Raw genomic sequence first — 25,070 nt, forward strand, 5'->3', positions numbered from 1 at the left:
TCTTTATGTTGTTTTGTAAATGTCAAAATAAAAGCGCTGCTAAGTTGTGTGCGCCATCTCGTGGTAATATATAGGAATTATAACTGTAGGGTGCACTGAGTGAAGCTGGCGAACCTGCTACAACTTCTCATTTCGTTGTTTGAGAGTGCATTTTTCTTTCCGATGTGTAGTGTGTGTAACTTAAAAAGGTAAAACTCAACTTGAAGAGTGGACTATCCTGGTTAAATAAGCATAAATCAGCTTTAATTAAAGTACGCTGACGGAAGAGCCCGAGGGACAATCTTGTGTGCGGAAGTGCGGTTGGAGCAAGGCAAAAAGAGAAACAGTAGTAGTAGTAGTTCCTGGTACGGTCAGTTTGTTCACACGCAGCTTACATACGGTCTTATCAGATTTTAAAATTTGTAAACACATTAAATTGTAAACTTCATACGCATCAGAATGCAGAGGACTGCGACAGAAAAGCTGGAACGTACGGAATCTCATTCCTTAAGACTCGGGTCGCCAGTCGTGTCAGGGGAGGGAGACGTTGGCAGTGCGGGACGGCCGTTCACCCACCGGAAAGACCCCAAACTGTGGTCCGCTGTCGTGCTGTCAATACTGGGCTCTGCCGTTGCTGTGGCCACTGTTGGTTGTTTCTGCGCCCTCCTCTACCCAGTACTCAAAGGTAAGAAGAAGAGCAGTGGGCTACATTAAGTGCAAATTGGGGGTTAAGTGCCTTGCTCAAGGACACATCACTCCATCACACTCATTGTTTTCCTGCTCGCCCGGTGGGGGAATCGAACCCGCAACCTTCCGATCACAAGCACATTGGTTGGATCCTTGTCAAGACGTTTACATTACTGTTAATATTTCATTAGGCCCTACGATCAGGCCTAGCCTAAATATCATTTCATAGGATCACTATCCTAAGTCCCTTGAGCCAAAAGTTAGTCAGTAACATTCTGTTTTACCACATTTTTGACTACTAGATAGATAGATAGATAGATAGATAGATAGATAGATAGATAGGGAAAATTCAAGCATTCAGTAGGCCATTACAGCAGTGTAGGTTAGTCAAAAAGTAAGCAAACAAACAACCAAACAATGCCTAACTGTTAGTAGGAAAAATAGACTAAACATACTAAATAAACTAACATATGCTACATAAAGTACAACAGAGTGCAGAGAAAGCAGGTCGACCAGATTGACTGTGTGTATAAAATAAAATAAAATAATAAAGTGCAGGTTAATTGTGCAAAAAACAAATAAGGTAAGGTGCATAGTGGAATAAATGTCCAATAAATAAATGTGATTTTTTTTTTACGCCTGATGTGACTCAGGGACAGACTGTCGCTGGGATCATATAGCACAGTCAAACTACAGGCCTTCTTAAACAGTTGGTAAATAACCAAACAACACAATTCCTAGAACACACTGCTCCTGTCAGAAACAGATCACGAACTGTAGTGAAATCCACCCTCACTAATGGTTTAACAAATGGCGACCCTGGGGGTTGAAGAAGCGGCTGGTGATCGGGAGGTCGCTGGTTCAATTCCCCCAATCGGATGAGCAGGAAAAATTTGAGTGATTAATGTGAAAAATGCCCCCAGCCCACTCCATTGGCTGGCTGATGTGCCCTTGAGCAAGGCATCTAACCCCCCAACTTAACACCCAATTTGCAATTCCTAGAACACACTGCTCCTGTCAGAAACAGATCACGAACTGTAGTGAAATCCACCTTCACTAATGGTTTAACAAATGGCGATCCTGGGGGCAGCCGTGGCCTAGAGGTTGAAGAAGCGGCTGGTGATCGGGAGGTCGCTGGTTCGATTCCCCCCAATATTTGATTAATGTGAAAAAATGTCCCCTGCCCACTCCATTAGCTGATGTGCCCTTGAGCAAGGCACCTAACCCCCCCAACTTAACACCCAATTTGCTCCCTGGGTTCACTGCATGTAATTTGCCAGGTGTTGCATGTGTGTTCCACCAAGGATGGGTTAAATGCAGAAGACAAATTCAGTGTGTGTATGTATAAATATATATATACTGCCAATAAAGCAATTCTTCTTGATATGTAATGCTACCATTACATGTCAGTAATGATGCTGATTGCTTGTTGCTTGTTTCAGAGCTGCAGGCAGAGAGAGTGAGAGGACAGGATGGGACTGAAGAAAGGATGCTGGGTGAGTATCAGTGTCTCTTCTGTTTCTTTGTCCAATATTCACTGCTCCATCAGGACCTTTTTTTTTATACCGTTCAAAAGTTTGGGGTCACTTAGAAATTTCCTTTTTTTTAAAGAAAATCACTTTTTTTTCAGTGAAGATAACTTTACACTAATCACAAATACACTCTATACATTGCTAATGTGGTAAATGACTATTCTACCTGCAAATGTATGGTTTTTGGTGCAATATCTACATAAGTGTATAGGGGCCCATTTTCAGCAACTATCACTCCAGTGTTCTAATGGTACAGTGTGTTTGCTCATTGCATCAGAAGGCTAATGGATGATTAGAAAACCCTTGTGCAATCAGGTGAGCAAAATGTTAGCACACCTGAAAACAGTTTAGCTAATTAGATAAGCTATAAAACCGACCTTCCTTTGAGCAGGTTGAGTATCTGGAGCATCATATTTGTGGGGTCGATTAAAGGCTCAAAATTGCCAGAAAAAGAGAACTTTCATGTGAAACTCGACAGTCTGTTCTTGTTCTTAGAAATGAAGGCTATTCCATGCGAGAAACTGCCAAGAAACTGAAGATTTCTTACAACGGTGTGTACTACTCTCTTCAGAGAAGAACACAAACAGGCTCTAACCAGAGTAGAAAGAGAAGTGGGAGGCCCTGCTGCACAACTGAGCAAGAACATAAGTATATTAGAGTCTCTAGTTTGAGAAATAGACGCCTCACAGGTCCTCAACTGGCAGCTTCATTAAATAGTACCCCGCAAAACGCCAGTGTCTACATCTACAGTGAAGAGGCGACTCCGGGATGCTGGTCTTCAGGGCAGAGTGGCAAAGAAAAAGCCATATCTGAAACTGGCCAATAAAAGAAAAAGATTAATATGGGCAAAAAAAAAAAAACACAGGCATTGGACAGTGGAAGATTGGAAAAAAGTGTTACGGACGGGCGAATCGAAGTTTGAGGTGTTTGGATCACACAGAAGAACATTTGTGAGATGCAGAAAAACTGAAAGGATGCTGGAAGAGTCCCTGACGCCATCTGTTAAGCATGGTGGGGGGTAACGTGATGGTCTGCGGTTGCTTTGGTGCTGGTAAGGTGGGAGATTTGTTCAGGGTAAAAGGGATTTTGAATAAGGAAGGCTATCACTCCATTTTGCAACGCCGTGCCATACCCTGTGGACAGCGCTTGATTGGAGCCAATTTTATCCTACAGCAGGACAATGAGCCAAAGCACACTTCAATGTTGTGCAAGAACTATTTAAAGAGAAGCTGGTATTCTATCTGTAATGGAGGGGCCAGCGCAGTCACCAGATCTAAACCCCATTGAGCTATTGTGGGAGCAGCTTGACCGTATGGTACGCAAGAAGTGCCCATCCAGCCAATCCGACTTGTGGGAGGGGCTTCTAGAAGCGTGGGGTGAAATTTCTCCAGATTACCTCAACAAATTAACAGCTAGAATGCCAAAGGTCTGCAATGCTGTAATTGCTGCAAATGGAAGGATTCTTTGACGAAAGCAAAGTTTGAAGGGAACAAATTATTATTTCAAACACAAATCATTATTTCTGACCTTGTCAATGTCTTGACCATATTTTCTGTTCATTTTACAACAAATGGTGGTAAATAAATGTGACTTTTCATGGAAAACACAAAATTGTCTGGGTGACCCCAAACTTTTGAATGATAGTGTATATATATATATATATATATATCCTCATTGACAGGTTGGACTCTAAATAATTCACCTGCAAAGTATTCAGTCTCAATTACTGGATAAATTGTCTCTAATATGTCAGATTTTTTTTTAATTCCATAAGGTGTGTGTTTGTGTACATGTGCAGGTTTCTGGACTATCCTGGTGCTATCAGTATTAGTAGGATGTATCTGCTATGTCTTCTCATGGACTCTCACTCACCTGGACTCACACCAGCCTGGCATGGTGTCCCCAACACCGGCCCACTTCAGGTAATACACTACACTGCACCCGTGTATCACGCTAGCATCTGCCTTTTAGCAAATATGAGAAAAAAAAAACTCTCGTCCAGCACAACATTTGATCTCAGCCAGCAGATGATAAAGTCAACTTGTTCAAAAAGAGGGAATCTGTGTTTTGTGTTTTCTTTTTAGAGATGCGTCTGGTCACGGTTTCCATGTGGGCTATGATGTTGCTGTTCTTAATGGCATCATGGGCTTGCTCGCCGTCATCTGGAGCCTTATCTGACACACACACACACACACACACACACACACACACACTCAGTAGAAATTCAGAGGTGCACAGCTGTGGCGGCTGGTGCTGAAATTGATTGGTTGGGCTAACAATTATAGCCATAGAATTGCAAGTTAAAGTAACATTCTCATTCTCTCTCTCTCTCTCTATATATATATATATTTATATTATATTTATATACATATATTTATATACTTGCGCACACGCACCGTTTTGACAATTTTTTTCTTCATAGGACATTGAAGAAAACGGATTATTAAGAAGATGATCCACCTAATTCATGTTAGCGCCCGCCATTTTTCGTTTCTTCTTCTTCTTCTTCTGCTTCTTCTTCTTCTTCTTCTTCCAGCGGTGTTTGGCTAAATGAAATCAGCCCAAATGACAAGTAAATCGCGGGGCGTGAAACGACACCTGTCAATCATTTAACCGGCGCCAGCTGGCTGCTGATTGGTCAGAACCGCTCGGCCTGTGGGCTACATGAAGTCAGCCCAAATGGTCAGTAAGTGAGGAGGGCGGGACATGATACCCGTCAATCATTTCCACCTGGAAAATAAGTCAGAGCAGATTTGATGCGCTCGCGCTGCATAAAATTAGCCCATTTATAGATATCCTGTGTTATTCTTTTAACTATTTGGTGCCGTTACCACTTTAGGTTTCACTAAAACTAAACCTTAAACGTATAACAGTCTTTTGTGTGTTATTTAAACAATAACTTTCTCATCTTTATCCCATAACGTAGGGAGGACTTAGCCTCATTAGCCCATTTATACCAGGCGTCACTGGTGCACCAGTGTGACCAGCCTTAAACGGTGTAAATATATCTGATTTACCGCTATTAAATGTTTTGCAAAAAGTCTGCAATTGAACTTCTTTATTATGTGTTTATAGGGCCACAAGACACAAAGTTGATGCCATCAGTTAACATTATCACTAGTTACATTTGTAAATGATTGCATTCTGTTTTGATTTTGGTTTTACATATAATCACCAGGGATTCTCTAACTTTTTGTTACTTAAGAACCACTTCTGATCATCGAAAAATTTACAAGCACGGCCTTACCAGATAAATGAAAAAAAGAAAAAAAAATGTAGATTTGTGATATTAACAGAAAATAATTTAACACTTTTGCTTAGAAAAACCACCACCAGCATTGTTTTGATTGTCTCCGTCTGTTATTTCTATACATGCATGCAAGTATTCTTTATTTAAATGCCACTTTTCAAAACAACTTGGAAGATATTTTATGGCAGCACGAAATTATTTAGTCATGATGAATACTTTTGACAGCACTGTTGCTATTAAAAGTAAGAAAACTTAAAGTTTAATAGCTGGGGTTATTTTTGAAAACATCTAAGTAATACAATAGGTATATTAGCACGTACCTGTTACTAATTAAAAACCATCAGGTTATTATGAAAAGAATACATTTTTATTTCTGCACCTTACTGAAATACAATTTTAAGACATAATTAATAAACCATACTGACAACAATATAACCCATCAGTTTACAAAGAGATCTGAGACTCTACAGGGGAAGTTGACTGTTTTGGCCACTAGATGGCAGTGTTCTCCCATAGTTAGCCTGTAAACTCACCAGACGACTTATGATGAGCTTATGATGCCACCTTCCTCAAGTGACGATTACCACATTTCGTGATCCGGTGAACTAATTCTCCAGTGAAAAGAAAAGAAAAGAAGGAGATTAGATCTATTGTCAGGACTGTGGCTGTGTACAGACTGGACTCGCTCTTCTTTTAGTTTGTTAGCACTTGGTAGACTGGAATAGAATGGTTCAGAATGAAAATTAAATGAAAACAGAATGAAATTTAATTTTTTTTTTTTTTTTTAATTTTTGAAATTTCATTTGATCTTTAAAAATCACTTAAAAAAAACCCAAAAAAGTTTCATTTTGACTCTGTGAAGTTGTTGAAGGCTGTTTATTTATGACATAAAGGATAATTACTGTAATTTCCAGACTATTGAGTGCACCTCATTCATACATCATTGTTTAAGCCGCAGGGTTCAAAGCATGTGAAAAAAGTAGAGGCTTAAAGTCTGGAAATTACAGTAAACTTTTTTTTTTGTTTCATCTATATGGGATCAGTACAAAATATCTATCTGGTAAGTGGTTCCCAAAAACAAACTCAGGGTCCATCACAAGGACATCCAAAAACCATCATGTCTGGCTTAAGATAATCATTGCATTGACAAAGGGTCTCAAGCATACAATGCTTTGCTTTATAGCCAGAAAGGTCAGAAACCACTGACATATATCATCCCAGATACAAGATTTTAAATCCTGCCAACATGTTCAAATAATAATAATAATAATAATAATAATAATAATAGTAGATTCCAGGTGTTCAGTGCCTCCTCCATGGCAGCTCCCCAGGAACAGAAAGTGCTCAGTCATGCTAGCATTGTGTCTCCAGGCATGACAATGAGAGTTGTTGAAAGAAGTTTGTTGGGGCCCAGAGACTGATTTCTAAAGAGTTTAGTCATTCTCTTTCTTTTTTATCCAGGACTACCATCACATCAAACTAAAATCTTCCAACATCTACTTCACAGATTTGAGCGAGGTGCAGGAATTTGTGGATTCCACAGGGTGAATCTTTATGACTTTGGAGGCTTCTCCATGAGGGTGACAGTTTAGTAAACAACTATTAAATGACATGAAATGTGGTTCAGACATTCACTTTGTCCTCAGGATGGATTGTAAAATGTCATCCACATTTCAAATATTTCAATTTGTCCAATACTTTGGTTTATAGTCAAACACCTGCAAAACTAATGACATTCCCATTAGCCTCTGCGCTAATGGCCTAGAGGTTGGAGAAGTGGCTTGTGATTGGAAGGTTGCTGGTTCAATTCCCCCACCGGACGGGCAGGAAAAATTTGAGTGTGGTGGAGTGATTGGGATTAATAAAATAAATTAAATTTTTTAAAAAAAGCACCACTGTACAGACTATAGTAAAAAAGTCTAGAAAAAGGAAAAGCACTGGATAAAATAATTACTTTCTGTTTATTCAAACGTATAGTTATAAAACAAGAAAAGTCACACAAGAAATTCAAAGTTGCTGGGTCTGTGCAATCACAAAGAAATCAAATCAAACTTTTTTTTTTGCCTAATAGTTCTGTTTATTGTGTTCTGAGTGTTTTTAAAGTGTGTGTGTGGGTCACAGTTTAAATTACAGTACTATCAAAACACACCTTTACATTTTTTTTGGCAGGTGCCAAACTGCACAAACAGAAATAAACACAAGATCAAGTATAAAAAAAAAAAAACAGTGCCAAGAATTTAACAAAAATTCAGATTAACACCAAGCTTCATACAATACATAACCATAACTCAAATGAGTCAGAAATGAGTCCACCCCCCACCCCCACCCAAAGCAGTGGCTAACATTTGGTCATCAGAAAAGAAACAGGAATTCTTTTTAAAAAAATAAAAAAAAAAATTGTAAATTTATATAGTGCTTTATTTCCCCAAGTGCATTTTTGCCATTCAACAATTTTGGGTTTAGTCTTGCCCCAAACCACCTTTTGTTGTCCAAAAACTATTTAATGAGTCACACTGTCTCACTGGGTGGCATGTTTCTTCACTGCCATGAACACACACACACTTGAGTTTATTTTTGACTCAATCTCAAACACACACACACACTCACTGAAGCATTAAGTGTGGATCATCTGGATTAATCTGCCTCTGAAAACAGTCCCCAATAAACACACTTTTTCCTCCTGTTTGAGTAACATTTGTTTAAAAAATAAAAATCCAGTTGTTTTAGAAAATATATATTTTAGCAAAACACAGAAGCCTATGTATTTGTGAGCTGTTCAGAGACAGATTTAGATCAGTTGGATCCAATGGGATTGGAGCTGAGAGCCACAGACAGGGCAGGAAGACGAGAAAGTATTGTGAGACGGCCTAAAAGACTGACGGTCTTCTCCTTGGGATTTGCTGAAAACAAAGAAACCTATTCCTGAATAAGTTCAGGACTTCATTCTTTAAAAGGAAGAAGCAGCTCCGAGTATTTTTCGACCTTTTAAGGCACACAAATCCACCAGCGGACCATTTAGCAGTAGTGAACATCTTGTAAGCAGCCTAAAAATATGATGCAAGTCAACAATGTAACATCTCAAGCTTCAACAACATTGTGTTTAGATACTGATTAACCTGATATCAATACTCCAGTAGTAATACTTATCAATGAGTGAGCAACACACGATTTATTCAATCGGGAGGAAACAATAAATATAAAAATACAAACATATCTTTTTGGCTGGTGTCAAATGTTACACGGGAGTAGCTGTGCTAATAAGGTAACATTCCTACTGTTTTATACAGTGAAGAATGACTTACATCAAGTCTAAGGCATCAGCTTCAATAAGCTTTGAAACAGAAATGAAGTGCTGCACACTCGGAAAGTTGCGTGAAATCTACACAAGCGAGGTGTGGTCTTTTAAAGCTGCATTGATCTTTTGTGTTCACACTGAATGAAAAGACTTCAACTTAAAAGCGACTTCCTCGTATTGTGAAGAATAATCGCCCCAACTCTGCAGCTCCGTGCAAATTTAAAAGCTCTATTCACTCATTGTTTTGGTTATATTGCACATTTTATGCGTGATTTAGTCTCAGCGGCCTCATCAGATGTTTTAAAAAAAATCACAAAACAAGTTACCAGTAGCAGCAGACAGCTGTACGTTGTACACTGCCAGTCCAGCAAATTTTGAAAAATACACTTTGTGCAAGTCTAACAACAATATAGTGATGTCTGGGTGTATCTGTCAGCTTGTTCTGGAGTTCTTCTGACCAAAATGGATTAACAAACCCTCAAATGTTTCATTAAGTATAGATTTATTTCCATTTTGGGGGCAGCCGTGGCCTAGAGGTTGGAGAAGCGGCATGTGATGGGAAGGTCGCTGGTTCGATTCCTCCCACCGGACGGGCAGGAAAAATTTGATAGTGATGGAGTGATTAATGCGACAAATGCTCCTCCCCCTTCATTAACCAGCTGATGTGCCTTTGAGCAAGGCACTTAACCCCCCAATTTGCTCCCCACTGCTCCTGTGTGTGTTTCACTGCATGTAATTTGCCGGGTGTTGCATGTGTGTGTTCAACCAAGGATGGGTCAAATGCAGAAGACAAATTCAGTGTGTGTATGTAAAAATATATATTACTGCCAATAAAGCCATTCTTCTTCTTCTTGATTTAGCCTCTACATTCTACCGTGTCTTTACTTTAACACAACAGAGAAACTTTGAGGTTGAAGCTCACCTTGTAGAGAGTCCCTGTGCTCATTCACCTTTGCAGCTTTATTACGTGAGAAGGAAATGAACGCCTGTCATTATGTGCTATGAGCAGGAGCTGGTGGCACTAAGTGACTCGGTTACTGCCAAACTGTTGGCCAGGACCGCCGGCTCGGAGCGCCTCCTGGTGGCCAGTTTACAAACCCCAGCGATGAAGAAGACCAGACAGATGACCGCAAAGTAGCCACCATAGACGAAGAACTGAGGGAAGCAAGACAGCTTTCAGTCAAATCTACTACTATGGGAAGTTGGATTAACAGAACAGGTGCCTGCATATATGCAACCAAGGGCAGGTGTACTTCCTCACCTGAGTGAAAACATCAAGGCTGAGGCCAGCTGTATCCACCACCACCACAGTGAGCAGAGACTGCAACAGCAGAGCCATGAAGGTGTTCATCCCAAACACCAGGGCGTAGCGCTGCATGCTGAGACTGGCCGCAATCTGATATCTGATGGGTTAGCGGGGCATACAAATGGAGAATACGGTGAAATCCATGAAGAAGCTCTAAAGTGTACTCAGTTTACTCAGGAGTTTGGCAATGAACAACACAGCAGTGATGAAACTTAGAAATGACATTCAATTTCTGCTATTATAACTAACTTAAACAACATATCAGCTAAAAAACAAATACATACAATACATAGTCTTCAGAATTCCAATTATAACAACCTGTCATGTTTGTACTTGTAATTTATGATGTTTATTGCATGTATGTTTCTCTCTCTCTCTCTCTCTCTTTTTCATCCTCTCTGTCCTGTCTACCTCTTCTTTCCCCCCCTTCACCCGGCCGACTATCAGCAGGATAGTTCTCCCTTGCAAGCCGGGTCCTGCTCAAGGTTTCTTCCTATTAAAAGGGAGTTTTTCCTTGCCACTGTCTGCTTGCTCGGGGACTCAAGTTCTGGGTTTCTGTAAAGCATCTAGAGACAATTTTGATTGTATAAGGTGCTATATAAATAAACTCCCTCAAACACCCTCAACCTACTGCCAAAACTCTAGTACAAACAGAAGCCTGAGACCTAGAAAGAACAGAATGATCCAGCAAACTTACTTTGGTTTAATTTTTTATGTAATCTTAAGCTATTTATTTGCTTAAGCTCTTTGTTTTGGTTTTTTGTTGGAAGCTGGGATTCAGCAGGATCAGACCAGTTCCTGTGTAAATTGGCTCGGTCTCTAAAATACAGTTTGCAAACTCAACGGCTGATAAACAAAAAAAAGAAACAACATGTGCCTGAAAAAAAGGGCCAGTGAACATGTTAACAAACTTTTCCAGCACTGTAAATTACACTTGAATAAAAAAATTACCGTATTTTCTGGACTATAGAACACACCGAATATAAGCCGAACCCACCAAACTTAAAAAAATAAAAAATAATTGTAAAAAAAATACAATATTTGTACATATATAGGCCCCAGGTGTCCACATTGTAACATGACATATTTACACAGAAAGATGGTAAACAGAAAGATTATTTAAGCCATCTGCTTTTATTACCTCTGAAAGCTTTTGTCGTCTTTTTGCATTGCGTCAGTTCTTCACGCTACCGTCTCCAACGTCTCACCATTGATTCACTTACGCCAAGCTTACGTCCTTCTCGCGCAGCCAGTTCGATTGCTTTTAACTTAAAAGCTGCATCATAAGCATTTTTTTTTGAGTGTTTTCCATGATGAGGGTGTGTACACGACGTGCAATATGACTGTTAAAAAGTTACGCTTAAAGCTAGCGTCTTCCTCTTCGCATCACCTCTTCCACCTGCTTAGATCGCCCCCTGGAGGCCGTTAGCGAGTAAAAATCTATAGATTAGCCGCATCGTTGTTTAGGCCGCAGCGTTCAAGGCATGGGAAAAAAAGTAGCAGCTTATAGTCTGGAAAATACGGTAATTTCGGTTCTAACAATATTACATCGTTACTTAACATGTTACCAAAAAAAGACCCCATTACGTGCAGTGACTGAATACTGAGAGAGAAATAAACAATGTACTTACGAGGCCACAGTAATAAGCAGCATGTACGTGGCTCTGAAGAGGACGTATGAGCTGTAACACAGCCAGATATTCTTCACCGTGTCCATGACGAACACACACACGGCCATCAGCAGGGACAGGACACACAGAGCCAGCTCCCCCCACAGTGTCCAGCACACAGGAAGGTAGGACACAAGCAGAGCTGCCAGAGCCCCTGTGGACCAGCAGAACACACGACTGTTCATTTATACATCAGACGCCTAGGGGGGGGATTCATTCGTGACTGTTGCGTATGCACAAATAAAGCGTGTTCCACTTTCTGAGCATAAACTGGGATATGCAGAAAAAAATAAAAAAACTTGATGAGGAAATGTGCATTCATTTACAGAAACTCTGTGCACAAACATTTTGAAACCAGGGGGGGAACTGGCATCACAGATCGTGAAGTGGTGAACCCGAAGCCAGATTGTGTAATGATGCCACTCACACATTCAATTTCACTTCTTATCAAACACTAATTATATATCCACATTATTATTCAACCTAGCAGTGTAACGTATATTTGCATGTGTAGTGAGCCTTAATTATTCCATAAGTACCTTTCGATTTAAAAAGATGTCGTTGCCATCATTCACGGAAACAACCAGTGATCCGCAGGTTTATTTCTATGCATTCAATTCAATTCAATTCAGTTTATTTATATAGTGCCAATTCACAACAAAAGTTATCTCATGACACTTTCCAATTTGAGCAGGTCTAGACCAAACTCTTTAATTAAATTGTAAATAGAGAGAGCCCAACATTCCCCCTTGAGCAAGCACTTGGGGACAGTGGCGAGGAAAAACTGCCTTTTAGAAGGCAGAAACCTCGGAGCAGACCCCGGCTCGAGATGGGCGGCCATCTGCCTTGACCGGTTGGGTTGAGAGTTGCATTGACCATGAATGGTTAACTGTGGGCGTGAAGAGGTAGGATATGAAGCTGAGCAATATGCAGACAATTCCAAGTGGATTTAGGACTTATAAAAGGATTGCACACTGGCACGGGAACCCAGGGCTTTGTAAATCTTTTTTGTTTTTAGCACATGCTCATTTCCTCTTTTGAACCTATGCATACATTCTGCAGTTTTTCAAATGAGGCTCCTGGAGGGCATGAATGGCCAAAAAAAAAACTAATTAAAAAATAAGGCCCCTGGAGTTTATTGCAAAAAGTGACTTTCATCTAAACTTAAACTCTATCTGCTGACTGTAAGATGCAGTTAAAAGTGCGATCATTAATGCTCTAAAATTTACAGTTAATTCCTTCCAAGAAAGCAAATCATCAAATTTGAAAAAGTGTCTACATCTTAAAAAAAAAAAAAAGCCTTCAAATCATTTTTAAATCCGATAAATCGGGAAACCTCACCTAGCAGTGTGGACAGCGTTTCTACATAGCCATTGTAGATTTCATAGTCATGTGATGGACGAACTTTCTCCCACAGTGGTTGAACGTAGTTGATGACCTGAAAGTAGCCGCAGGTGGCTAGAGCCCACCATATCGACCAGGCCAGCAGAGGGCGACATCTGTAGCACTGCAGGAGGTCCTTAAACAACATCAGCAACACATCCACAAAACCACTGCTATGACTTCCGGCCTCAGAGGACTCCGATACCTGCATGGGGAGAGGGGAAGGTCAAAAGCGGCCAAGTGACTGAGCATGTTAAATAATAATGTCAAATATTAAATATTCACATTTTGATGTGACGTGAACAAAGCAGCTTGTCACTCACCATGGAGGCGTTGTGGGATTTCAGAGGCAATTTGATGTCTGCATCCTCAGCCTTATCCAGCAAGGCTGTGCTGGTGCTCGGCGGCCTCTCCTGCGCCGCTACTGGACTCTTGTGGAAGAACATGCTTCTCTTGGGCATGGGTAGAAACCAGGGTGCGACGAAGGCCACGGCAGCGGAAGTTAGAGTGATGATGACAAGGTGGAGCAGCTGAACTTTGGCCACAGAGAGCAGGAGTTGACCGGTCAGAGATCCAGCAGCTGATCCGAACAGAGTAACGCTGCGGCAGTAACCAGTCACTCTCTGGTAGTGTGCTGGCTCCACCACGCTGTAGATGTAGGAGTAGTACGCCACTTCTGAGGCTGTGGCCAACCCAAAGAAAAACTCCAGGAGTTGCATGGCCAGAAGGCCCTGGACCTTCAGCAGCAGAACATAGGTAACTACTAAGCCAGTGGCCTGTAGGATCAATACAGGCTTATAACAAAGGTAGTCTGTGGCCAGGAAGATGGGGAACAGCAACACCAGGTAGGAATACGTCCATACTGGATAGATTTCATTGACAACCTGCAGATAACAGATGAATTCAGAATTCCAGTTATAACAACCTGTCATGTTTGCCCTTTGTAATTTATGTTGTTTATTGCATGTATGTTTCTCTCTGTATCTTTATTTGCTATCTTTGTGCCGCTGTGACAATGTAAATTTCCACACAGCAGGACTAATAAAAGGATTATTTTGATATTGGCGTACAGAATCACAATGAAATGGCTTTGACACTGCTTGGAGCCAACAGCACCAAGTTCAGGGATCTTGATGGTGACATTTTCTGATGTATGTTTTGATCTTTTATCATGAACATAATTCGGTTTTTATTTGTGTATTGGAATTTTGGGGGTTTTGGGGACAGAATTTTCCAGGCAAGCCTCCAACTTGATGAAGGGAATTATGCTTAGGATTAACCAGAAATTCCAAAGCATTCAGCTATTCCCCCCCCCCCCCCCCCCACCCAAGAGGGATTTATTTTGTCTGAGGCAAATATCTATGGGCCTGTTGACACGAGCAAGCACGAAAAACAGACAAAACATAATTATTAAGCACATTAAGCGCACCTCATCACAACCTGTTGTATGTAAAAACCAGTGAGCATTTGTTTGGCTTTATTTCTAATAAAGCAAACGGAAATGCAGAGACAAAAAAAAGCACTACAGAGGCCAAATGATGAGGAAAACATTGTTCAGCATGACGAAAGCGTGTATGCCCTCCAGCTCTGACGCAAGCAGGTGGTGGCGTAACGAGAAAGAACGCTCAATTTGTTAAACAAGCTCTATTTTTTTAAAAAAAATAGTGTTCCTTCCCTCCAGTCGAGTTCAGAGACATGTACAATCAACGCCAAGGCACACTGAAATTGTTCTTGTAGCACGTGGATAAACCCAACTTTATCACCTGTCTGTATAATATCCTGATCCACAAAAGGTTGGGACGCTATGTAAAAAAATTTTTATTATTTATTTATTTTTTTTAAAAAAAAACGTAAACAAATAAAAATAATTGGCTATCATTCCTTTACGGAAGAAATGAACAGATTTGCTCAGAAGAAACAAAATAATAATTCCGCTCAAATGTTAATTAACGTTACGTCAAAAGTTAAAACGTGATGAAAGTTCTTCTTCGATGCTAATCGCCTAGTAGCTTTTAGCTCAGAAAGCTAAACCCACCTGAGTCTCTGTCAGGTTCTTGTCCGGTCCCATCAGATAAGCGGTGAGGAAAGGCTCCGACGGCCGGAGGTTGGAAAAGAAGCCATACACACATAACAGAAGAGTCGGGTAGACCTCATGCATGGTGAACTCTAAACACGACCTCCACACATCGCTTGCAGTCCATGAATGCTCTAACGTAATTCGACTTCTTCTCTGGTGTTAAATGTCCGCTCTTTCGGCACACTGTCGCCACCAGCTGGTCTAACATGCTGTTGAGTGAGGGGAAACGTGCCATGAGCAGGCTACTTGACAAGGTTCTCCCATAAAGTAAAAGACAATACGTTTGTCTGATATTTTCACGTGAGGCATCCAATTTCGCTTTGTGTGGTTTTCTTGATTGGCACGGGTGTTTTTGTCGTTCTCTACCGAAGAGGAACTTGGAAGTGGTGAAATCAAAGATCTGAAATCTCCCTTGAAGGCAGATGGCCGCCCATCTTGAGCCGGGGTCTGCTCCGAGGTTTCTGCCTTCTAAAAGGCAGTTTTTCCTCGCCACTGTCGCTAAGTGCTTGCTCAAGGGGGAATGTTGGGCTCTCTGTATTACAATTTAATTAAAGAGTTTGGTCTAGACCTGCTCAAATTGGAAAGTGTCATAAGATAATTTTTGTTATGTTTGATATAAATAAACTGAATGGAAATGTAATTGAAATTCTGCCTCTCCAGCAACAAAATGGATAAATACACAAAAAGCAGTTTGCAATGTTTGGGGAAACTCTTTATTGGTAAATGTACACTACTTTAAAATGTTCAAGTCTTACCACTGAGCAAGTTACATCAGGATAATGGACCAACAGGCAGTACAGAGTGAAAATTTTATCCGGCCAACAGACAACAAGGTTGAGCAAGGATTACTAAAGCAGACGCTTCATTAAGTTGCTAAAGTACTGTCAGAAACATGTTACTGTAATAAGCCAAATACAATTTATAATTCAGAGTGTTGGAAACAAAATAGACCAGAAAATCTTTGAAAGGTTCACTGAAGTACACTGAACGGCTCGTCACAATAAAATAATGCTCAAGTTCTTTTTCAAAAATGCTGCACAAGTGAGGTCACAGCCAACCTTAGCTTTTACACAAAACGGGAAGTCTAATGGCTCCGACGTAAATTGCAAAGGAGTTAAAATTGTAAAAAAAAAAAATTGAAATTAAAGACAAAAACTATAAGCTAACCACATGAACCATCAATAAATGAAAGGGCCTGGCCACCAACACATTCAGAGAACAAAGTATTAAGACAAAACTGGCATACATAGATGATTTAAAATAATGAGGTTTAGCCATTACTCCTGCAAAGAGCATTAGAATGGAAGCAAACATTGCATTTCAGGCATGGGATCAGTATTACCGGTACTAATAATCTGGAAACTGTTGTCAGATACAGATTAAGTGATGTTAGAAAGGAACCATACATTTCTCATCAATAGCTATCCAAGTCAAAATCCACATTGACGGAATATTTTCTTTGAAATATTACTTGAAGTTGGATAAAAAATAATGTGCTAAACAGCAGACCGAGCAAGTTAGAGACTGCCTGGTGAACACAATGGTGAATTTATCAGCTAAATAGCCAGATATTTATCTCACAAACTGGCAGAAGACCAGAAGCAAAGCTGAAAGAAAATGAACATACATTCAACAGGAGCAAACCAAAAAATTAACACTAATATTGCTCTGTAAGTGTTGGAACGTGTTAGCCGTAACAACTTTACAAAGTGGCAAAAAATCACTTAGTGGAGCTTTGATTTCTGAGTCTGATACTGAGGGAAGGGCTGTTTTCTAATTCTTACTAATTTGAGGAGCAGACAACCTTGCAAAATGAGGTTTAATTTATTTTCTGACAGAAACTATTAGATTTGAAGCAGCGAAGCAATGTGGAATGGGGTGAGTGACAGCATTTAATTTTATCTTAACAAGACCATAGTCAGATCTCACCACATTGTGGTCACAACTTTAACCTGCAGAGAAACAATTAGAGGAACAGTGCAACTTTAGAGACAAATCAATGCCTTTTAGTCGGATGAAAAGACAGATATCAGTTTCAACTGCTGTATGTCTAGTACAGAGATAGCTTAGCATAAACACTGGAAGCACAAGTGGAAAAACAAAAAAACAACGCAAAACAAGTATTAGCTAGCAAGCTAGATACAAATATACCCAAGTGTGTTGTTTCTATATTTCTAGTTTCCACAGGTGAAATAAAATAAGACTGCTGTGAGTTCAATGAAACCTGTGTTTTCCATACCATAGCTAAGCTCGCAGCAGTTAGACAGACTACATCCATCTCTGTACTGGAATCATACAGGTTCAACTGATACTGATCTTCTCTGACTCTGGGTTTCATGAAAAACAAATCTGTTTCCCTGTTTCCCAACACATCACACTGTTCCATTAACAGTTTTGTCACATACCTCCAACATTGCCCAAGTCCTGCACAAATACAAAGCGTCTCAGAGTAATGCAAACACTCCACAAACCGGTTATATTCAGAACGGACCAGATCAGATATAATCTTAACACAGAGGCAGAAAAGCTGGTCTTTTCCCATGTACACATGTTGCATTAGCAGAGGCGGATTTATGAAGCTACATGGTGAAGTGTCTTGTGTAGTCATATTCTATTGTGGGAATGACAGCCTGGACGAATTTGAGGAAAATCAGAAGATACCTGAAAGTCTCAGTTAAAGAAAATACAGAGGAGTGAGGAAACACATTACAGTACATTAACACAGTACTAATGTTGTTATAAGACCCATACAACAACAAAGTCGCATTCGGGGAAAAACAGGGAGGGACCCACACAAGCTACTGGAGTACCCAAGGTTCGACCTAGACAGGATATATTGATATATACTGTATGTAGTGGTAGGACATTCTCAGGAAATTTATTACAAAGCTTGCCTTTATTGGATAAAAGGGACACAGGAAGTAAAGAGGAGAAAGGGGTATGACATACAACACAACTCATCTAGCATCTAACCGGAGACCTCTAACCTTTCAGCTACCAGTCAGAAGTGTGACATCTTACAACATTAGTTAATTTAGCTGAACTGTTCCAATCAATTTCTTTAAATACACACTACATGAAAATAAACATGCAATTTTCAGTGGTTCTTTAGGACAAACACAATTTGCCTGTTTAGTACCTCAGAATGGAACTCAGATGCTTAGGAAATATCCTCCTAGGTGCTAAGAGTACATTAACTAATAATCAAACATAATTGTTTCATATGTGAAAGAAGACATGTAACATGTTTTACAATTAAAGGATACATGTGCACTCCCAGCTCTCCTCCCCCTTCTGCCACAGTCTCAATGATCTTTTTCATCACTTCAGCGTGTCTGAAGAGAAAAATATAGATACGATTCTTATCAAAGTGTCTGTGAAAAGGACTAAAATAACATTTTTTAACATGCAATCACACTATAAAAACATCCATGATTTAGGACACTGCAATACAAGAAACATTTATTCATATATTACTCTATGCTAATCACTGACTGTAGCATCTCAAAATTGTAATGGTAAAGACTACTGACTGCAAAATAAAAATGAATGACAGCTCCCCAAAAGCATGATAACTGTGCAATGTGATTGCTTGTATACACACGTATATATATATTTTAGTTTCCTGTGATTATGGCAGAATTAAGACACCATATGGTTATAAAAGCACAGCTCTGCACGAGGTTTGAACCCTGACCTCCTGTAGGAAAGTCCTACATCTAATCTAACTATCCACCAGTTTTACATCCAAACTGTTGACATTGACATACTTGTGTTTTCCCACTCATGTAATTAGAAAATGAACACAGCATTTTACCTGAAACCATCATCATTTCCTAACTCTAACCAAGTTTTTTTATGTGCCTCGTTATGACCTCAGCTAAACAAACTGTGACTGTTAACATTAAATAAACCCCATTCTTGTAGTGTTGTTGAGTACTGTTTTAAAAAGCCCCCCCCTGGTAGCTGACTGCAGTGTAGGTAATAAACCCCTCCCCTTCTACAATTGAATATGGTACATGGAATTGGCTCCACTTGCCAATCACTACTGCACACTCTGGCTCCAAATGACATGACCAGTGCAAAATGACAGAGCCCATAAGCAGGATATTTTAGCTTCAGAAGAAGAAGTCTCCATCCTGACATACTGTATGTCAATGATACGAATACAGATAAGAGGAACTGGACAACATTTAAATATTAAAGTTTACACAGACCAGCCATAACATTATTAACACCCTCCTAATATGGAGTAGGTCCCCTTTTTGCCATCAAAACAGCCCTGATCAAACTAGACATGGACTCCACTAGACCTCTGAAGGTATGCTGTGGTATCTGGCACCAAGCTGTCAGTAGCAGATCCTTTAAGTCCTGTTGTTGCAAGATGGGAACTCCATGGATCTGGCTTGTTTTTCCGGCACATCCCACTGGAGAATTCTGAAGTCAACACCTAAAACTTCTTGTTCCTCAAACCATTCTTGGACCATTAAAGGAGTGTGATAGGGTATATTATCCCGCTGAAAGAGGCCACTGGCATGGTAACACTGTACACCCAAGACCAAGTATACTCCTTCAATACCGTTGAAGGGATCAGTAATATTTAGGTAGGTGGTGCATGAATTAACATTCACATGATTGGCAGGACCAAAGGTTTTCCAGCAGAATACTGCCCAAAGCATCACACTGCCCTCCAACAGCTTGCCTTCTTCCCATAGTGCATCGTGGTGCCATGTGTTCCCCAGGTAAGTATTACCCCCAGGTAAATATTATCTATAGGTGCTTTTGCTGTTGGACACAGGTCAGCATGGGCACCTGTGCACCCTATGCAGCCCTGAATGCAACAAACTGTGATGCACTGTGTGTTCAGACACCCTTTTATCTGAACCAGCATTAACTTTTTCAGCAATTTGAGCTACACTAGCTTTTCTACTGGATCATACAACACGGGCCCCACATGCATCAGTGAGCCTGGGGCCCCCATGACCCTGTCGCCCGGTTCACCGGTTTTTCTTCCTTGGACCACTTTTGTTAGGTTGTGACCACTGCAGACCTGGAAGATCCCACAAGACCTGCAGTTTTGGAGATGTTCTAGCCCAGTCATCTGGCCACCACAATTGTCCCCAGACAAAGTCGCTCAAATCTTTATGCTTGCCCATATTTTCTGCTTCCAAGACATCAACGTCAAGGACAAAATGTTCACTTGCTGTCTAATATATCCCACCCACTGCCAGGTGCCATACTCAGTATTATTCACTTAACATTATGGCTGATCAGTGTACAGCCTAAAAGTATTTAGTTTGTACCCTTCTGTGGTTTTAAAGAAAAAAAAAAGCTGAATGATTTTTACCACTAAAGGGATTAAGGATACAACCTCTAAAGGAAGGTTAGGTTCTTTCACATTAGTCTTTCTCACCTGCAGGGGTGGACAGAGCACATAGCAGGTGGAGGAAGGTGTGGGTGGTTCTCAATGGTGACAGTCTTCTTCACGTGGTCCTGGCTGATGTCCTCATACATTTGCTCTACAGTCAGCGGTCGCCTGTCCTGGGAGACACCACAACAGCTTGATGTAGTGATAGTTTGTTGAGTCTAGCTCTCAAAAATCAGCTTTAAGCAAAAGAATATCAAATCCAAATCAATGGTTTATCAAAATGTTGTATCTGTCCTAAAAATAGGAGTCACTTGACTGTTACAAAGAGGTATAGTCAATTGTGTAAATTTTGAGATTATCTAAACGTACTTATATGACAAATCATCTATCAAACAAAAAAAAAAACGTTCATGCTTATGTTATTTCATTTAGGGCAGGTACATACTTCATCATATCCAAAAAGCCAGAGTCGAGGGGTCTGGTAGTATTTATCATATGTGATGTACAGGTCATATGTTCTAGTCTGAAGAATGGCATCCTCACTTCCAGACTCTGCTTTGGCTTTAGTTTCTACCATTTTACTGGTGTCCAGGGTAGCCTAGACAGAGGAAAAGCGTAAGCATCAATGATAACTAATATTAGATCACACAATAAATAATATGCTGCAACCCTGTGATCTGTCTACCTCATCTGTTTCCAACAGGCCACTTTCCTCATACTCTGAAAAGACAGCATTAAGAACAACATAAGCTGTCTGAAGGAAACAGAACAACTCTTTTTATTGCTGGTGGGATATGAGTAAGATATGAATACCTTCCATATCTGCTGCTTCTCCATCTTCATCATCGTCTTCATCATCATCATCATCACAACATGCTGCAGAATTAGCATTCATATTCTTGTCCTAGTGGAATTCACATTAAAAAGGATATATTCGCGACTTCAACAACTGTTGACGATTGCTTTGTTTTTGTCAACAACCCAAAGAAATTCAGTTTACGGTCACAGAGGCATCTAAGTATGGCACCATGAGAGAGGTGAGAGTGTGGGGAAGACAGCTAAACAACAAGCTGAAGCTCCCTTTGAACGCAAAGGAAGCTGCGATTTCAGCTAAGAATCCACATCATCACATTTTCACTGTCATACTGTCATTTGATTCATTGTAAAAAATATTGATTTCAGCCACTATTAGTGTACTAGACAATAATTTTGTAATTTTTGGATCTCAAATTGGATTAAAAATCAAAACGAAACCAAAAAATAAAAAAAAAATTAAAAAAGACATGAGGCATACCTTATTATTGTCCAGTGAAATTTCTCTTACAGCATCTGTGACTCCTAACACTCCTGAAAAAGTCAGTCAGAAACAATTCAGATCTTCTTTACTAAAACTGTATCATTATTTTTGTATCATTTTAATCAGATCCGTCATATGATAAGAACTAAAATTCATTAGCAAGTGCTTTAGGAATTGGTCAGCTAGTCACTATATAACACGACACACAAAGAAACTCCAACTTCACTAAAATAGGTAGTGTGTCTTTATTATGAGTCATAGTGCAACTCAACTGATTGCAATTTTCTGGGCCAATTCCAATTTATGATTTTTTTTTTTTTTTTCTTTAAGTGTGATCTGCCGATACCGATTTTTTGCTGATTCCAATTTTCTTTCTAAGAACTATAGCTGACATCATAATAAAAACAAAAATCAACTTTTCTTCAAGGCCAAATTTAACTTTCATTAATAAAAAAAAAAAAGAAGAAATTATTAAACTTTACAATTTCCTTTGAAAGTAAAAGAAAAAACTGGAAAGAGCAACAAATAACAATCAACTGAAAATGAGCTGTACAACCAATTTTATCTGACATATTTTACTTTACCAAACAAAAGCAGGTGCAACAGATATTTTATACCAAAACAAATTATATCATTTTGCTGATTAGATTTGCTGTTCCAAATGTTTTCGTGGTAGTCCCCCACAGTTTACTCTGGCCTTACATGTAGCTTTGGGACTTCTTCACTCACAATGAAGAACGTCCATGCTAAAGACATGTTAGCGTTAGCTGCTACCTCACATGGGTTTCTGACATGAAAAAAAAACCCCAAAAAAAAAGAACTACAGTATATGTGGTCAAGTTTAGGACACGTGCAATGTTGATACGGAGATGGTGTCCAACCTGTGTTGTGGTAAGTGTCCACCCAGCCCCCATCTCCATCATCCTCTTCTATGATGGCTTCCAGCTCATCTGAATACTCCATCTGTTTACAACGCTTGTAACAGGGAACTGAAAGACAGCAAATAAAAAAATCGACACACAGAGAGGTGGGGAGGCAAACAGGGGCATTTCATTATTCATCAATTCAACCAGTAATGAGGTTTAATATCAACAAAATAAAATATGGTCACAATGAGGGTGTGACTGTCTGAATAAAATATTTTAGGTGGCTGACCACATACATATATGAGGATCTTCAGCTTAAGAAATTAGTCTGAATTACAATCACTTGTAGCTGCAATCAATAGCATTATGAGTAAACTGAGTACAAAATCAACCACATGACAAGCAGACACAGAACACAAAAATTTTATTACTTCCTTGAATACTGGCTTGCTACACAATACCAAATACATATGTATTTTACTTGTGTGTTATAGAAGACAAATACAACCAGTCTATTTGCACTCCACAACCAGATTTTCATTAGTGAAGGCTCCACTGATATTAAATTAGCATTGCCTGTGAATCAGAACTTGCTTAAAATGAATAAGGCATTATTAAAGAACTTTAAATATCTGAAAACATTCAGAAAGGGATCCTTTAAAATAGACCTCAAATTGTGTCAATTAGAAATCACTTTAAAAAAAAAAAAAACTTGGATTATTGCATTTGACTTATCAATGCTTAAATTTTATTATGGTTCAAGCAGTTACATTCTTTCTCAAAATTCTTTCTTCATCATCCACACTGTCATTCAAAGATGATTCTCTTTAATTCAAAAGAAAAAAAAAAGTGTGTCACACTGCAAAGCAAATTCAGACCCATAGAATTTCAGAGATGCTTCATTAGAGAACTTTTCATGGGGAACTGGATCATTATGCAATGCGATGCGATTATGCAACCAATTAATTGTTGCCATGAGTAGCTTAGTCAAGTAGAAGCTAAAATTCAGTTAAGAACAATGAGAAACCTGAAACATAAAATGAAGTTACCACTCTAAATCCACCTCTTACCATTGCGTGTCAAGAGAAACTGTTTATCCTGGGGCAAGTACGGCTTCACCTTGACCTCTTCCCCGGTGGCCCTGAAAGGAGACGGAATCACGAACATAAAACATATTATTTTAGCGCTGTCGCTAAAAACCACCGGTTCAAAAACGTTCTTTAAACTTGACTTAATTCACATTCAATTTTAATTCAAATTTCACAAGCCGAATGACTTAAAAAGCGATGTGTTTTATCCAATTTATGTGACAAGGAGTAAAGGTAAAAGGTAAAAGTGCTTCTTTCCATAATGTCCATCGCTACTCTACAATGAGTGAACCTTTGTGGTAGATCATACACTTAAAACAACATGTTATCACATGTTATCAACCATGCGTAATAATCACATTAATCTTACTAGGATCTTACCAAGAGGAAATCATATATCTTTGATTCAGCTCCAAGCAGACACTCACCATTTCCATGTAGGACAGTGATGAACCAGGTGATCTCCAGCTGCTACAAACTACAATAAGCATGGGATTTATGAATCAGGGGTATTTGCAAGAGGTAAGATAATAGAATATATGATCCAAATGTATAGATTAGCCTTTAACGAGTATGGTCTCACCTCCTCTGGGGTAATGACTCCAGTTTCTTTGAACTTCGATTCCTGGGATTAATAATGAAACCAAAACTGGATCTCAGAAGGCTATCATGAACATCCAGCCTTAAATATAAGCACTGCGCATTCACCAGAGATGTGCAAACGTATTCATGAAGTGTCGATATTCCATTAGGTCGTTTAACTTGTGCGTAATTAGCGCTTTAAAACATCAAATCAACACCGTCACGCATGTCACTTTAGGCTAATTGGACAGCGCCGATCATCTGTTTTGTGTTTGTGTCATCTCAAAGTAGCCACCACCTATCAACAAGCTAGCTCATGTGATATAAGTTTACCTTCAACACTGGAGTGAGAAACTCAGCAACTCCGAGAGCCGTTCCTTTCACTGTGTTTATGACGTTCTGCATCCTGTTGAGTTTCTTTTTGGATATAAAAAGCTGACGTTCTTCTAAATCCTTCCTTTAAAAATTAGGATTTTTTTGACATAGCTACTCAAGCAGAGTACCAACAAGAGAAAAATCACATGATACGTCTGAATACTTCCGGTATTAAACTCTCACGAGAAGTGTGGTGGTGGTTGCTTGAATGCGCGTGATAATAGCGGGTGAACTAGGGTGTATTCTTTTATTTTTAAAGGCAGTTTGGTAACGTTGCAGACTATTGGCTGTGTTCATCTGTAAGCAGACATATTT

At 39.6% G+C, this 25,070-nt stretch overlaps 3 protein-coding genes across 3 annotated transcripts; 1 reads left to right on the forward strand and 2 right to left on the reverse strand.

The window, feature by feature from the left end:
- Positions 1-81: 81 nt before the first annotated feature.
- On the forward strand, positions 82-5,241 carry arl6ip6 (ADP-ribosylation factor-like 6 interacting protein 6). The gene is made up of 4 exons (XM_046382298.1): positions 82-664; positions 2,109-2,162; positions 3,997-4,120; positions 4,283-5,241. Exons 1-4 carry the CDS (start codon positions 439-441, stop codon positions 4,374-4,376), a joined length of 498 nt encoding a protein of 165 aa, XP_046238254.1. The 5' UTR covers positions 82-438; the 3' UTR covers positions 4,377-5,241.
- Positions 5,242-7,500: 2,259 nt separating this feature from the next.
- Positions 7,501-15,523, reverse strand: slc19a2 (solute carrier family 19 member 2). The gene is made up of 6 exons (XM_046382292.1): positions 15,138-15,523; positions 13,426-13,986; positions 13,061-13,307; positions 11,681-11,873; positions 10,005-10,146; positions 7,501-9,898 (listed from the first exon to the last, which is right to left on the reverse strand). Exons 1-6 carry the CDS (start codon positions 15,258-15,260, stop codon positions 9,743-9,745), a joined length of 1,422 nt encoding a protein of 473 aa, XP_046238248.1. The 5' UTR covers positions 15,261-15,523; the 3' UTR covers positions 7,501-9,742.
- Positions 15,524-15,866: 343 nt separating this feature from the next.
- Positions 15,867-24,856, reverse strand: atg3 (autophagy related 3). Its single transcript, XM_046382297.1, has 12 exons — positions 24,714-24,856; positions 24,382-24,423; positions 24,227-24,276; positions 23,781-23,851; positions 22,726-22,833; positions 21,842-21,894; positions 21,361-21,451; positions 21,233-21,267; positions 20,993-21,145; positions 20,593-20,720; positions 18,446-18,514; positions 15,867-17,840 (listed from the first exon to the last, which is right to left on the reverse strand). Exons 1-12 carry the CDS (start codon positions 24,783-24,785, stop codon positions 17,759-17,761), a joined length of 954 nt encoding a protein of 317 aa, XP_046238253.1. The 5' UTR covers positions 24,786-24,856; the 3' UTR covers positions 15,867-17,758.
- Positions 24,857-25,070: the final 214 nt, after the last annotated feature.

This window comes from Scatophagus argus, chromosome 24 (genome assembly GCF_020382885.2).
Source record: "Scatophagus argus isolate fScaArg1 chromosome 24, fScaArg1.pri, whole genome shotgun sequence".
NCBI lineage: Eukaryota > Metazoa > Chordata > Actinopteri > Scatophagidae > Scatophagus > Scatophagus argus.

Bases quoted from the DNA above. Each gene is read 5' to 3' on its own strand.
- arl6ip6 (XM_046382298.1), top strand. From the start codon at position 439: ATGCAGAGGACTGCGACAGAAAAGCTGGAACGTACGGAATCTCATTCC. The intron at 2,163-3,996 runs GTGAGTATCAGT...GTACATGTGCAG, and splicing joins GACTGAAGAAAGGATGCTGG to GTTTCTGGACTATCCTGGTG. The intron at 4,121-4,282 runs GTAATACACTAC...TTTTCTTTTTAG, and splicing joins CCAACACCGGCCCACTTCAG to AGATGCGTCTGGTCACGGTT.
- slc19a2 (XM_046382292.1), bottom strand. From the start codon at position 15,260: ATGCATGAGGTCTACCCGACTCTTCTGTTATGTGTGTATGGCTTCTTT. The intron at 13,987-15,137 runs GTGGGTTTAGCT...TGTTATCTGCAG, and splicing joins AGAACCTGACAGAGACTCAG to GTTGTCAATGAAATCTATCC. The intron at 9,899-10,004 runs GTGAGGAAGTAC...TGCTTCCCTCAG, and splicing joins GCCTTGATGTTTTCACTCAG to TTCTTCGTCTATGGTGGCTA.
- atg3 (XM_046382297.1), bottom strand. From the start codon at position 24,785: ATGCAGAACGTCATAAACACAGTGAAAGGAACGGCTCTCGGAGTTGCT. The intron at 22,834-23,780 runs GTAAGAGGTGGA...GCTGTCTTTCAG, and splicing joins GTTTCTCTTGACACGCAATG to TTCCCTGTTACAAGCGTTGT. The intron at 21,895-22,725 runs GTTGGACACCAT...TGACTTTTTCAG, and splicing joins GGACACTTACCACAACACAG to GAGTGTTAGGAGTCACAGAT.